This window comes from Enoplosus armatus, chromosome 5 (assembly GCF_043641665.1).
Source record: "Enoplosus armatus isolate fEnoArm2 chromosome 5, fEnoArm2.hap1, whole genome shotgun sequence".
In the NCBI taxonomy this organism is placed as follows: Eukaryota; Metazoa; Chordata; class Actinopteri; order Centrarchiformes; family Enoplosidae; genus Enoplosus; species Enoplosus armatus.
The window spans coordinates 7,146,867-7,163,499 of NC_092184.1; the positions used below are offsets into that span (position 1 = coordinate 7,146,867).

The 16,633-nt window shown below is 38.1% G+C and overlaps 1 protein-coding gene across 1 annotated transcript in view; it reads left to right on the top strand.

The window, feature by feature from the left end:
• The window catches only part of cntn5 (contactin 5), a 74,465-nt gene that overhangs the window by 16,706 nt on the left and 41,126 nt on the right, over positions 1-16,633 (top strand). The window contains exons 5-7 of the mRNA XM_070905958.1: positions 2,437-2,560; positions 2,650-2,825; positions 16,516-16,611. Of these exons, the coding sequence (XP_070762059.1) occupies positions 2,437-2,560; positions 2,650-2,825; positions 16,516-16,611 (396 nt within the window). The remainder of the gene's footprint in view (positions 1-2,436; positions 2,561-2,649; positions 2,826-16,515; positions 16,612-16,633) is intronic.

A 16,633-nucleotide genomic window follows, 5' to 3' on the forward strand; every position in this document is an offset into this window, starting at 1 on the left:
CAGTAACTCTGTTTACTGGGTTTACATTCTTTATAAATTCATTATCTCATAGTGAAACAATTCGTCTGAAGAACAAGATTCAGTCTTTTACAGAGAAATTCTGAGATGCAATACGCCTAGGAAACCTACAGTAAGTGCGAGGCTAGATCAAAGAGTAGAGCACTCTGAAGGAACAGAAGAGAATTGCAACAGGGACTGTCAAGCAGTAAGTACTAGACCAGCAAGCATATAATGTGATATGTGGGCACATTTGTGCCGGGGAGAGTTCAAATTTTACATGAGAACCACTTTAAATCACCAACAGGAGCACCTTAGCTCAAGAAGCAGCATGGATTCGGTGTAGTCACAAATTCTACATTATAGTAGCATTTGTATTCAAGCTTTCAATGTACTTCTTACTGCAAAAATTATAAATATCCCAATGTTACTTTTCACATAATTTCATTCTGGAACACACCCTCTGTCTTTGTGCCATTTGCAACTTCAATAATTCTTAAATAAATTATTTTATTTCTTAATTGTTTTTTTTCTTAAATAAAAATGTATTTGGTTATTTGGTTAGAATTCCCTTAGACCTAGTTGTTTGTCTAATCTCAACTGTAGTCTTGTAAGGTCTACAGTAGTGTTGTTTTATTTTTTCTGTCCTAATGATATTGTAAAACTTCTTTCAATTATATATTTACACATTTAATACATATTTATGTTGTTATTCATTTATATAGATCTCTCTCTTCATTCATCTGGGTATTTGTATTATTAATCTTTGTTAACACATTGCCATTAAAGCCTATTTTATAAAGAGGCTCTGATTCTGATGTGCAGGTACCTCTCTGCTTTTCTTGGCCATGGTTATTACCAACTCCTGAGAATGTATCCCTATTCCCCATGTGCACCACACCCCTTCTGGCCACAAAAACAACAGAAGTGTATCAAATTTCTGTACTTTTGGGATACCTGCACTATGACATGAGCAGCCTGTGATGTGGCTACGGCAGTAGTGGTCATTTTCTAGTACGTAGGTGTATGCTAAGATTAATGCCTAATTTGCCTAGTGGTTCATTGAGTAAGAAAGCCTAAAACCAGCTAATAAGTTGAACTCAAGAGAGCTTTTAAGCTTGAACTATACTCACAGCATGTGAATGGTGAATACAACCAAAAGGGCCAAGGCTATGTGCTATAAACCTTAATAGTTAAAATCTTAATGTCGATACATGTGCAGCATTGAATTAGATTTGAAGAGCAAGATACACATTCAGCCATAACAGGAAGGGTTTATTGTGCCAGACATTTGTTGTCATGGTCTATTTTATTACATTCATTTGTATATTGCAATTGAGTAATACCATATTAACGCTCAAAGATAAGAGCTACTTACAGTAAGTATTTGTTGCCCAAAATTTACCAATTTTTGAATCCCAGATTGAGCCATTTTTATGTGGATAACATTTTTACCATAGGCTTGTTTTAATCCTTGTAATTTTGCTTATAAAGCTTGTTGAAAAAAGGAAAACAAAGGCCTGCCACAGCCTATTAGGAGGATAGTAAATAATGTCGGAGGACTGACAGAAAAAGGAAAGATTGTGTTGTTGTAACATTTTCTCCCTGACAAATTGCCTATTTTCAGTGGTAGGGTGGTCACACTATTCTGTAAAAGGACAGAAATAGATCAGTGAGAAGAGATGATAAATAGTATGTTGGCACAAATGTTCTAACAGTATCCTGCTAATGTTATCACTCATCTAACATGGTTGGATACCACTGGATACCATGGTTTGAACATATGTGCTTTATTGCAAAATGTGAATTCAGGTCATAGTGGGAAACAAGCCACAGAGACTGCAGATGTGTGAAATCCCAAAGGAAATACTGCTGAAAGTTAGGACCCAGTGTGTTAAGACTCATCACTCCTCACTTGGCCCTCAAGGCAAATGACAATTGAGTCCAAAAGACGTAAAAGTAATTGGATGATTGCTTTAAGGTTGAGCATAAAGGTGTGACATTTCAAAACGTTTGTTTTTCACCATATGAATCATAGGCAACTAGGTTAACGGTATGATCACAAAGGATCACTTCTAACATAAGAAGTTGTTATTTCTCCTTTAGATGTACAACAACCTCCAGGCTTCTCAGTGAAAACAAATTTAGACTCTTGCTTTGAGGATTACTAGAATGCCGTCCTAATGTTGAACGACCAGATCAGTTATACAGTATATCACAATAGTGTCATCACCTGTCAAAAAAATCTGTTGTTAGCTGTAGAATGTCATGCTAGTTATTGTTACAGTTTATTTTGTTGTTTATGATTCCATCACACAGTGCACTTACACTAACCAAACTGGGGAATAATAGCAAAAAGTAATTGGACATTAAAACTGAGTGGCGCTCATGTTGTGATTATTGCAGTCATCCTTGTCTTTATCTCTTTTTTTCTCATAGAAAGTGAAGAGTTTGGGCCTGTTTTTATCCAGGAGCCAGACGATGTTATTTTTCCTTTGGATTCGGATGAAAAGAAAGTGGTGATGCACTGTGAAGCACGGGGGAATCCACCACCCACATACAGGTGTGACATATATTTGTCTGTCTCATAATTGCAGTCCTACTTTCATACGTTGATCACAAACATTAAAATCTCCTTCTTTTGTTTTTCAGTTGGTACATCAATGGGACGGAAGTGGATGCAGACGCAGATTATCGCTACAGCTTCATCGATGGAAACTTAATTATTACCAATGCAAGTGAAATCACTGACTATGGGAAGTACCAGTGTAAAGCAGAGAACAGCTTTGGGACCATCCTAAGTCGAGATGCTTTTCTACAGTTTGCATGTAAGTACACTTTTTATTTATTCATTCAAACATCTTTGCAATTCTACATACAATAATATATGCTCTATACAGTAGCATGAAGCGCTGTATGTCTGTGTTGAATTTACATTTTGGTCTGTCAAACTTGAGGTGTGAGGTACGTAGCTTCTGATATGAAGCAAATAATTAGCTTCTAGCTCTTTGTCTCTCGGAGTCAAAATAAACCTGTTTGGTTCCAGGGGTAAATAAACAACCACGCTGTCTACAGTGAGGTTTTGTTGCTGAGTTTAGTTCCCACCGGCTCCATCTGATACTGTTGAGTTGCACTGCTAACAGGGTATGTGCCCTCAAATGCCATGTCTCAATGGTAAATGAGAGCAAAAAGCACATTTCTTCCACCAGTAATCCCCTGGCCTAACTCCAAAACATCATCACAGCCTGAGGCAGCACACACAGAGAGACCAGGGGCACTATGCTCAGAGGAAAATGCATTGTTGGTTTTCTCTACAGTTTCCTCAGGAGCAATGGCCATAATAGCCTTATTGGCATGTCTACTGGGAGCTTACCATTCTCATTCACTGAGCTGTTGCTAGAAAGTATAGTACATGGTCTCATGTGCTGTTATGGGGACTTACAGTTGTTACAGGAATTACTTAGGGAACAAATGGCTAGATTAGCCTGAAACTATGACAACTGAAAAACAAGAATGTAGTTCTATTTTATAAAAGCACTATTTTCTTCAGGCCAATAATGTAGCTAAAAGTTCCTTTTTATAAACTGGTGCCATCTTGTGGAACAGCCTTCCACGACACATCAGGTTTTCAGATATGAGAGGGGCTTATAGAAGTCAGGTTAGGACTTTTTTATGGAACAGGGTAACATATTTATAATGAAATTTGCATGACATGGTTATTTTAGCAATTCTTGTTTTTTGATGTGGGAGTCATTATTTACTTCTTAAATTGGGGTTATGTTTTTTTGGATTTCAGGATTGTGTTGTTTAGTTTTTATGTTGAATGTCTGGTGCTACTTTTGTCTTTTTTTGTGTGTTGTTCTGTGTCTGATAATCCTTAAAATCAATCAATCCATCAATCAATCAATCAATCAATAGAACCTACTTTTCTATTGTTCCGTTTGTTTTCCTTCACAAAGTTTCATATATATCAGTAATCAAAAAAGTGAACAAAAATCAGAAGACCTGTCCTAAATTAAATATAAGCCAGACTGTGTTGGCAGGCAAAAATGCCCAGATGGTAAAGCACAGACACGCTTCAAAAAAGTGCTGCTAGCTTCTGAGGATCAGGAGCTGCGTCTCAACATGAACGTCATCTGTCCTCTCAACTGTCCAGATCTTTTCCTCCCCCTCTCTCCACTGGAGTGTCAAATCAGTATGTAAAACTCGCCTGAAAATGAGAAATGTAACATGTTGACACTCATTCATTAGTCTAAGCTTCAAGCTGAGACATGGGTAGCTATTTTTAGTTTTGCATAAATACTGTGCATTTGCTTGACACTATATTATGCATCAGATTAATAGTGGTGACATGCCAGATTCTAGTATAGTATTTTACTAAAATGTTTGTTCTGTGTAATCGGTGTGGTGTTTGTTGAAGTTTGTGTTTTTGTATACAGCTTTCACATCTTTATCTGTTAGACTAAGATGACCATCATTCTGTCCCATTTTAAAGAAAGCTAAATGAACCACAGGCGTGTCATATAGTGCTAATGGTTGCCCAGATTTGAACTGTGGTATTTGTTCACTGTTTTACTTTATTTAAATGATTAAAGCTCAAACCAAATGCTTATAAAGGTTAAAGAATGACATCACATTGGAAGGTTTTACCTTCCTTTTCACCAACCGTCAGCCTAGCAGCAGCCAACATTACTACTCGCACCTTAACATGCACCACCTGTAATGGCTGCACGATCCAAAGAAATCTGAATATACTGAAATAAACGGAACACCACCAAAGCTCTCTTCAAATCCAAATCATTTTTTTTTTTTCACAATTTAGTCTATTATATATAGTGTAGTATTTGCATCTAGTTAATTTGGTCTCTATAGTTCATTGCAATTCTTCTAATCTGTGCCTTTGTCTTAAAGCATATTAAGGCTTAAGCAGAGGGTATGTTTGGGGTCATCTTTGGTTGATTGGCAGGTGTATCAGCTGAGACGATGGCCCCTGTTTGTCACACATCAGCTTCACCCAAGCCACCTTTGCACAAAATTGGATTTTCTAGTTCCAATAACAGACAGATCAGTCAGTATCCTGTTGTTGGGGGCGTGACAGGGCGTAATGTGGAAAGATGCAGCATAGACGGACTGCACAAAGTTCAAGGTATCACAGCAAAAATAGCCTGTAATCGCCTGTAAAATTATATCATTATTATTCAACTCTTTTTGCCAAATCACACCATTTCCTTGCAGTGCAGTACAGCAGCAAATTTTCTGTTGCCTGGGGGGTTTGGAACCACAGCCCTAAAATATCACTTGCTGAATAAACATGTGTGGCTATCTCAGCTGTGCTTTTGAGTCAGTAACAAATCCCACATCTCACCAACTGGTGTCGTGGTGAGATCTGAAGAACCAGTCATGATGGCACATAGTATCATCATACAGTTAAAGAAACACTGAAACAATGATTTGGAAATGATAATAATAATTTCCATAAACAGATGTCAGGTAAAGTATACAAGTTATATCACAGGTACAAAAAAATGTAAGAAGAAATAAGTTGTAATAAGAAAAGTATTACAAATGTTTGTGTCCTTATTGGGGTTGTTTCCTAAATAAGCTTAACTTGACATGAAAACTCAATAGTTGTTGCTGCCTCCTGCCTAGTCATTTCATCCCATGACCAATTTTATCCATGGCTTCAGCGTATGCATGTTTGTGTTTCTTCAGCTTTATGCAGTACTAACATTCAACAGCAGTGTTTAATAGTCTCATACTGAGGCTACTTTTCTTTAAAATGCGACCCTTCAAAAAGCTAGCCACAGAAACAAAGAGAGGTGCCCTGCAGCACCCATTTGGATGCAGAACCTTCCCTCTCTCTTTCAGCATAACAAATGGTGGGTATTTATCACACAGTGTGGAGCTCAACTTTTTCTTCCCTTTTCATGATGGTGCTGCACATTTTCATGCATTGACACAGTTGTCGACTGCTTTAACGAGTTCAGATACACTTCTTTTCCACATGAACTGAACATTTTAAAGAAGTAATTACATGCTTTTATATGTTGTTAAGATTTTAAATAGAATGGTCAACTTATTTGACTTGTGTTACACAATCAGTGTATGTTAAGACACAGTCAGCAGGCCCCTTGTAACTCATTCTCCCAATTACAAACTGTACCTGCTGTAATTTCAAGCCAACCACACTAAATCCTAGAGGCCTGCAACTTGACCAATTTAATTTACATTCTACAGGTTCAAGTCAGATTCAAGTCTAAAATATACAGCTGAATCTTTCTGAGTCTAATATTATAGTTTTAGCCAACTGACGTGAATGGTTTGGTACTGCAAGGGGCACATGGAAACAGTGGGTTAGTTGTGATTTCTTACGCAGTTGGTGGCTGATTTGGTTTTACGCTTGTTTAATAGTGTGTTACCTGTTAATTAGTAGAGAGGTTTTAAGATTTTGTCTCTGTGTGTACAATGTTTTGTCAGAATAAAGTTGGTTTGCACTAACATTATCATTATCATTATCACTGTGTGTGCATAGGAGAGAATTTTGATGTTCAAATTTTAGCTTTGGGCCAAGGTCTGGTAAAAGATAATTGTCAATTGTGTAGACTATTAAATTGATTTGGGCCAGGTCAGCCTGAATACATTTCGGGTCGTGCAAAGGTTGAAATGACATGCCTGTACAGGACTCCACTATACTCTTTAGTCCAGAGGGTTGTTAAGTCAAGCTGGCGAACACAGTCCTGTTTCATGCAGGGAATCAGGGGAGAGGTAGAGTGGACCAGCCAAAGTGCATAAGGAAAGGTTCAGTCAAGGCTTTCTATATTCTACCCACTGGTCGTGTACTCTGCTCCAAAGATGTTTCAGTAAGATGCTTTTTTTTCCTCTCTTTGTTTTGAAATTCTGAGCTGCTGAACTCACACTTGGGCTGTTTTTCAGCCGTGACTTTGAAGGCAGCAGGCGGAAAGGAGGCCTCTGATCTTTCTCCCCAAAGAGTTCTTCTCTCTCTGCAGACGGGAGTCTGGTTGAGGCTCAGGTATCGAGCCACTCTGAGCAGTACAGTAGTAATGAAATTAACGGGATGCTTTGACTTGAACATTGGAAGACACACACACACACGCACAAACCTCACTCTGAAACATTGTACAAAGTTGAAATGATCAGTAGTTAATGCCCATTGATTGAATTCATACTGATCGTGAAATAACTAATTTGCATTGAGCACCTGCTCCTGTGCTTGCTGCAAATTTCATCACTGCATTTCTGCATTTAAACATTTATACAGACATAGGTTGACTTGTAGTTTTTGAAGATACTTTAATGACCATGCTGTTTTTACATTATTAAAAAGTCATTAATATTGACTTATATATATAATATACTCACTTACATAACTGCAGTTTGCAAAGGGAAATGATAGGTCAGTAAGAGTTTCATTTGAACCTCATCTCCTGGTTCCATAACATACGAAGGCTTCTAACATTGATGTCTTATTTTTAAATGTCTGAAACACCCACTTGGTCTTTATGTGTTTATTTCATATTTACATGTTAGGTGATCACTGCTGTACTGCTTCGACATTGCACTTCTCACTTGACAATCAAACACTACTGTAGGTTTATGTAGGTGATTCTTTCTCTCTCAGTTACTGCTCATGTGTAGTGACTACAATGGAGGAGAGTGTCTCCCAGATTTACAGACATCCTGCAGGACTGATTCTTCTTTCAGAAATTCCAAAGGGGGGTGACCCTCTTTGGGGAGACCTCTCCTGATCTGATAACTGACTTCTCACATCTTGAATAATAAAGGTGTCATTTGGACACTTCCCAGAGAAAGTACCAGGACATTCTACCCCTGAGAAATACACGTCTTGTCAAGACAACAAAGTAACAACCAGATGTGAATACACAACATGACTCTTGTGATTATTTTAGTTGGAGATTAACACAAAGAGGAGCGACTGAAAACAACACTAAAATGGTAATTTATTTTACTGTAGTGTGTAATCAAATATAGTGTAATCAAGTATTAACTTACTGTTCACTTATTAGCAATATTAGAAGGTATGTTTCGATAGTTAGTAGTTAGGAATATTAGATGAGATAATCCTTTATTATCCCTCAGCGGGGAAATCTGCATTGTTAACTGCATAGATAACTGCTTGAATGACGTTCTGAAATATGATTTGCTGCAAAACCATGTGTTCCCGGAATTCTTTTATGACTGTGATGTTATAATATGTCCTGAATCAGGATTGCATGGCCATAGTGATGTTTGAGAGTATGTGAATTTTTGTTTGTGCCACTAAGCCTCACAGTTTTAAAGTGTTTTTTCAATTTTTTCGACGTTACCTAAGCCTAGCTTAAGAAGTTAGTGTAACCAGAAAAACTTTATTCGACATTCAGCCACCACATCACAAGGACTCAACAAGCGCTGTATTGCCCCAGAGAACCGTGCCAGTGACGCCCAGCCAGAACCTTTGTTGTAGGCCGTGAAACTAAACTGCCAAACCGGCAAGAAGAACTCATCCGCGACCTTTGGAAGTCACCTGAAAAGTCTCCCCTCTCAACGGGTCAGCAATCTGCTAGTGTGATAAGAGTTGATGTCGAATAAAAGAAGTCCCCTTTAGAGAAGTTGACTGCCCTAGCGTTACGTTAGTGTCGCTTTTTGTTTTGATAATTAAATCACATGCGTCTCACTTCACTATCGGCCACCGAGTAAGGTTTATCATTTAAGATCTTGTTAAATGAATCCTTCATTTATTCAGTTATTAGTCATTTAGCTATAAATAAATGTCCTCATTTAGTAGCAAGAAGTTGTCTGTGTTTTCTTTGAAGCAGAAGACAGAAGTAAATGTATCAAAAAGAATTCCAATTCCTTCTGACGAGACTAATCAATTTAGCAATTAATTTGATTGATTTATTTCCTTCAATTTGAAGGTGGTGCCCCTTACTCAAACGAGAGCAAAACTTTATTTTTTAAGTAGTAATAGAGTTACTACAATCCTGATCGGAGCACCCTTATTTTTATAGGCTTTATATGTGTAGACAGATACATAGAAAAAAGAGATACATTTAATTCCTACTTTCCGACAAACTTTAGCCAAAATAGAAATATTATATTATTGAAAAATTGTTCAAATGGATACTTGTATTCCTCGAAGATTATCCAATTATCCTACTTTGAACTAATGTGAAAGGATAGAAAATTAGCCCAGACAGATGTCAAATAAACTGTAAATTTGAAACACCACTGCTCATTATGAATTGGAAATTTATATTTCTGTTTTGTCCCTATAGACATAGCACCACTGTACACAATCACTTCTTAACATTTTAATTTTTTTTTAATTTGGGTTTACACATATAGAAGAACAACAATTTACATTAACACTTTGTTTTGTGGGATGAAACCTGGAACAGCCAGAGAAAAGCCACGAATGCACAGGGAGAAGTCATTGGTCAGCATATTTGTTGTGCGTGTGGTTGGTTGTGCTTTCTTTAAGATTTCTGAAGGATCTTCTTCAGGGCACAGTGGATGCTGGTCACAAAGATTTCATTTCATTCTTTGGTGAAGTGCACTCCATCTCTTAGAAATATTGTATTATCAAAATATCTCAGGAGAGGATGTTCAATAACTTCACCACCAAAGTCACCGACAGTCATTCTCATGCATCTGTTGACGGTCTTTCTGTCCTTATTGATTTTTACTGGCCATCCATTTCTCCACATTTGCCGCCCGTTGATGCAGGAATATACAATCACCATTGACGGAAACTCTGCATGAAGCTGCATCATTTCTTTTTTCATTACGGATGCAAGTTCCTTGGCGTACATCAGTCCCAGGTCGTTGCCACCAGCGTGGATGACCAAAATGTCAGGGGGACTCTGTGAGGACAACTCGGCATAGAAACGGGGGAGGACCCCACTCCAGCGCATGCCTCCTTTGCCAAACCACTTAACGTTGGCATCTAGTCCGAAATTCTCTCCGAACTTCTCATGTGCTGCTCTCTCCCCTCGATGAACGTAACTAGACCCAATGATCCATATCTTAGTTCCTGTTTTTTTCCTCTTCTTCTCTGTAGATGTGTAGCCTGAACTTCTGGTGTCACTCTCTGATCTTGAGGCCTTCTCTTTCCTCTTCTGAGATTTGACCTGGATCATAGTGGAAAGAGCCTCTTTAGAAGTGCTTGGCAGTTTTGTGTCTTTCTCTTTTGTATCTGTGGTCAACCTCCTCCTCTTCCTTTCTGGTGAGGATATCTCTGGGATTATTTTGCTGCCCTTTGAAATTTCACCATAGGGCCTTTTTACCCCACGATTCCTTTTACCCTGAGATATATCTCTACAGATCTTCCTCTTCTTCTTTAACGGGGAAGTGCTGTCTGGGCTTTTGTTGCGTTTCCTCTTTCTTTTTTCCAGAGGTTTGATGCAGGCCATGCTAGATTTATCATCCTCAGAGTGTGACAGTGGGTTTTGTGGGCTTTGAGCCCCACAGGAGGATCTAGTGGATGCCTGGTTCTCTGACTTTGCCTCAGCCTGATCTGAGCTCAGACTTTGAGGACAACGGAAGTCCATGGAGGAGAGCTGACTTCCTCTGATGGTTTGGAGGTCCTTGTCAGAAGAGACAGCGGAGCGGGACTTCTCAGCCATTGTGTAATAGCAAACCTGCAGCTTGTAACTCCTAGTTTGGTCAGTGACGTTTTTTCAAACTATTTGAAATAAGACGGTTAGAAATTTTAACAGCTTTTCTTGTCTTGTTCTTGTTCTGCACCCACGAACGAAGGAGAACTGACTGATATGATGAAGATCCTTGTATATTAAGTGCTGGCTGTGTTCTAGAATGTCAGACGTGTCATGATAGTCTACGGAACTCCCAGGTCAGCTGGTGGAATGCAGCGTTATAATGATACAAATGATAAATACATATATATATATATATATATATATATTAGAGAGATATTTTATTTTTTGTTTATTAAATTACTGATTATTGACCAAGTGTTTTATTTACTTTACTTGTATTTCTATTTCTACATACTTATATATATATATATATATATATATATATATATATATATATATATACATATCCACTAAATTTCAGGGAAAAGGAAATGTTGTCATTTTTAATCCACTACATTTATTTAAGTTTAGGTACTTTTACATAAAAAAACAAATGATGAGCCTATAAAATACAATACGTTGTTAAGGATTAAACCAGTGATTTTAATCCTTTTTGGCTTGTTACCTCATATAAAATCAGCGTGTCGTTGAAGCCCCCCTTTCCTTCCCCATTAATCATCTCACAGCCCCCCAGATTTATCTTGTGAACCTTTGGGGGATCCTGACCCCTATGTTGGGAACCACAGACGGAACTACCTCACTGTATATAAAGTAGTTAAAACTAGCTCCACTTCATAAAATGCTGCTCACACATTGATGCATCAGCATTAACAATCTAATAAAGTCATGTATAATAATATATCAGTCCAAGGGGACATTTTATTGCATAATGAGTACTTTTAATGATTTTGAATGCAGGACTTTTACATGTAATGGAGTATTACCTTATGGTATTTGGTAAACACGTGAGACAATTTCTCTGAAATGACTGTCACCATTATTAGTTTAAGCCCATGTCATTTTACACTGCATAAATTAGCCTAGCGGCTTTTGGGCTTTTCCTCTACTCATAGCTTAACAAATATTTCTACTTTTTCTTTCTCACCGCTGGTTTAAGTCACTGCATCTCCTGACAGAACACCACGGTTGAATTCCAGCATTATGTACCTTAATGAGTTGTCGTCAATTCGGGTAACGTTCATTTCACCTGTCTCCTCCGCTCTGGTGTGTGTGTGTGTGTGTGTGTGCGCGCCCCCCAAAAGCAGTCAACTAAGGGGAAATACTGCGTTGCTGTCACCCTCTTATGCTCTGAGATGCTGTTTTAATGTTAATAATATTGGATTAATATTTCTTATTTCATGGGCTATTTGGGATTTCTGGGTTAATGCATGTATAATAAAAACCCTGCAGTATTTGAATAATCCCTCCAGTTCAATGTGAAAACTGACTGATATTGTTAAAGTATTACTGAATTGTACTTTCTTTATTTGATCTGACAGTTGTTGACTACATCCAGACATTGATACAACTACTAGGCTACTTCAATATATATATGACACTGAATCATAATGCAATAACACTTTATGATGTTCCGGCCCTTTGAGGACATTTCCTCTAACTGGACCTCTTTCAATTCTAATTGAATACCCTGGTTTAGCATCTGAATCACCACTCACTCAGCTGTTGTAACAGAGACTCTAAAAGAGAGAGTGGAGTATGTTGCACATGTTGCCTGCCAATAAATAAACAGTTGTCAATTCATGATACATACTGTTGATATACAATGTTGGATAATGCGACATGATAAATAGAAGGCTTCAAAATAGACCCGTAATTGATAATCGGTATTGGCCGATATTGCTTCCAGTGATTGGTAATCGGTGATCAGCCCCAAAAATCCTGTAGTGACTACAATAGAAGAGAGTGTCTCTCCCAGATTCTCAGACATCCTGCAGGACTGATACTTCACGTTCAGGAATTCCTTTGGGGAGACCTCTCCTGATCTGTTAACTGACTTCTCATATCTTGAATAGTAAAGGTTTCATTTGGACACTTCCCAGAGAAAGTACCAGGACTTTCTACCCCTGAGAAATACACGTCTTGTCAAGATAACAAAGTAACAACCAGATGTGAAGACACAACATGACTGATTTTAGTTGGAGATTAACAAAAAGAGGAGCAATGAATATTACATGAACAGTATTATTAAAGTTTCAGACGAAGGAATAGAGTTTCTGCGTGAAACACCTTCCTCCATCCTAAACTCTGCCTGTTTTGGCACTGTGTTAAAAGAGCCTGACTGATCTACAATCTTCAGGCTGGTCCTCAACTTGAATTCAAGTAACGTCTCTTAGTTATCTTAAGACAATTTTTTGTCTTTCTTTAAGTTCCTTTTTCGCTTAAAGTCCGCACACAATTTAACTTTTTTTAAGCAAGCCTCTGAGTGCCTCAGTGTTAAACTGAAGAACTATTTTTTTTAGATTTTTAGATTTTTGTACCACTAAGCCTCACGGTTTTAAAGTGTTTTTTCCTTTTTTCGAAGTTTTCCTCCAGCCAACAGAGTTACCCAGTCCTAGCTGAAGAAGTAGCCAAAAAAAACTTTATTTGACATTCAGCTACCGCATCACAAGGACTCAACAAGAGCTGTATTGCCCTGGTGAACCGTGCCAGCGATGCCTGGCCAGAACCTTTGTCATTGGCCGTAAAAGTAGACTGCCTGACCAGCAAGATCCGCTCGGTGACCCACTGGTTCTCACTGAGTCACCGGGGAGCGTAACCTGCAGCAGGGCTCCTAACACACAGGCAGACCAGCCTGCACCTCCCGCTGCGTTGCCAACGCACAGCAACCTTTGGAAGTCAGCTGAAACGGTCTCCCCTCTCAAGTCGGCAAGTATCGGTAAACTTCCATCTGCTAGTGTGATAAGAGTTGACGTCGAATAAAAGAAATCCCCTTTAGAGAAGTTGATGCCTTAGCGTTACGTTAGCATCGCTTTTTGTTTTGATAATTAAATCACATACTTCTCGCTTCACTATCGCCCACTGAGTAAGGTTTATCATTTAATATCTTGTTTTCATCTGTTTATTTACTTCATCATGTACTCTTTATTAATCCTTCATTTATTCAGTTATTAGACATTTAGCTGTAAATAAATGTCCTCATTTAGCAGCAAGAAGTTGTCTGTGTGTTTTCTTTGAAGCAGAAGATAGAAGTAAATGTATCAAAAATTTTGCTTCTGACGAGACTGATCAATTTAATTAATTTGGTTTATTTATTCCCTTTGAAGGTGGTGCCCCTTATTCAAACGAGAGCAAACCTTCAATTTTAACCCTTAAGAATCCATGGTGACACCAGTGTAACACACACTTAAAAGGCCCCAGAATCGTCCTTATACAGCTTTGTGCTTGATCTTAACTCATTAAGTCCCTAAGCGACATATACGTAACATCCTGGTGTGGTGGTCATGTCACAGTCATGACATGGTGGTGTGACATGTAAACACTAGTGAAGGAAGCAACTCATTTCAAAAAGCCTGTATTTTGATACTAAAGGTAAGTTAAAACCCATTTAACAATTCTAATACTTTAATAGCGTGTCCTGTTTACAGTCAACCTGTTTTGACCATATTTCTTGAACAAATTAATACAAATCAATAAAACAAGTAAATTCACCATAAACGCCCAATGTAACGTATATGTACCATCGCAGATCTTTGACATTAAGGGGCAGTATAAAAAAAACACATCAGAAATGTCTTCAATGTGGTCCACTTGGTCTGTGGTGTATTCCCCATAATTTTCCTTTGAGGGGAAATGGGTCTGGGTTCTTATGGGTTAAAGTAGTAATATAATCACAACACATGCTAACCCTGACTTATTTATGTCAAACAACCAGTTTTGTTGCTGCCTGGAATGTAAAATGTATAATTTCTCATGTGCCTGGAGATGTTTCCCAGGAAAGAACTCCCCCGTAACTGGGTATAGTCCTTTGTTATTTATTCACTTATTTACTCACTCATTCATTTCAGTCCTTGTCCTCTTTATCACTTGATGACCTACCTGTCTGTTTGCTCATTAAAGCTACAGTAGAGAATATTGATCCACGATAGCTCATGATTTATGTTTGAATTAAGAAGGAAAGAAAGGTAGAAGGTAGCTACACAAAAAAAGACAGGGAGGTGACGGCTGCTGGTGACAACCAGTGGCTCTCCATCCCTATACTCTGGTGGCAGGTTGTTAACACAAATAAATCAACACTAGTCACACACAGTAAATAGGTGAAGATGATGGGATTGAGTATCACTAGAATAGCAGTCCAAAACAGCTATCCTCAAAAAACAATGACAATAACATTGAATTTACAATCCAATCTGTGGTCAATCAATTTAAGGTAGAAGGTTAAATCATTCATAGTTAATTTAAATAACATTGGGAGCCAAGAGAAGGTATCTACAGTCATTTGCATTTCAGAAATGTCAACTTTGTATATTGTTGTTCCAGCGTTGCACATCGTCAAGAGCTGATAAACTGTCTATTCAGTGTTGAATCTGCCTTGTTTTAAGCTCAGGAACTGGTCGGCATGGCAGATTGATTTCTGGTGTTGATTGAATGCTTGCAAATCCAGATTGTATGACATGGTACTCTCCTGGCTGATTCTACTAGTGCAGCATACCACATGAAATATTTACTCTTCCTCTATTATTTTTTGACATAGTCGAGCTATTTCTTTTTACCATAGTCTTACCATTCTTTTAAATGGATCAAATTAACCCTTCGTTTTGTATTTGTATTTTTTTTATTATTTTTTCTTTTGAAGTAAAATGGATTTTTTTTAAAAGTCATCAGTACATAAAGTTAAATGCAACTCAGAGCTTTAATGAGGAGAAAGCGCACAAGAGACCACACTGATGTTTTGAAAAATAAAGAAATACACTTTGACAGGAAATTGACTTGGTGCTACATTTTAAGATGAAGGCCGAGAACTATGATTATTATTAAATGTGCCACAAATGCAGGTTTCACAAGTCACTCGGGGGCATAATTATCCAACAGTTCCAGGGTAATGGTAAACACTGCCCCTCAAAGTGATGAAATGAGAGTGGTGGAGACACAGAGACCCACCCTGGGTCAGCAGCCTGTCGCTTGATTTCCACACTTTGGCATTGCTTCAACTAGAAATTAAGCAGGCAGTTTTAGGTTCCAGAGGGCTGCAGTTCTGGGATTTCAGATTAAACCTGCTTTGTTCTACTTCCACAGAAAAACAACTAGGTGAAAACAAACTGCCACACTAGTACATTCAAAATAATGTTAGTAAAGGAGTTTAGTTCAGTTACAAACAAGCAATATCATGTTAGGGATGATTTAATCTAACAATCTATTTTTAATCTAGAGCATAAATTCCATGATCAAAATTGATTCTTTCAAACAGCACGACAGCTCTACAAATGTTAATTAAGAAAGCATCTAAACTTAATTCAGCCAGCAATAATTCCCATCTGAACCTTACACTGAGACTCCAGTTCTGTTTTTTTATAGTCCAATGACAGCAGCTTAGTGTGTCTACATAATTTTCAACAAGTTCGAGGATTTCCTTGTCTTCTTGTTCTGGCCCAGGCTTCCTTAGATACATTCGTATCGGACACTTTTGCAGTACATGATATACATCCAATGCATTTAGTGCAAAAGCAGAAGCAAGTGTGCCATTTAAAGGTGTGGACCTTGGGGTGGTGGATGGGTATGTAAACCGTTGATGCCAGAGACCAGCAATTATTGTTGCTTTATCCTTGTGTCACCACCTCAAAATTCAAGTATGTTGCATTTTTTTAAACCCCTCAAAATGATTCCACATAAGTATGTTATATTTTACTGTATTGTTGAGAAAAAATGTGTTTGCGTGCTGTTCCAGATCTCGGTGCTTTCAGTGGGAAGACCAGAGGTGGGGTTTCTGTGCGAGAAGGCCAAGGTGTGGTACTTATGTGTACCCCTCCTCCTCATTCACCAGGTAAGAGTTCAGACCGTCAGTC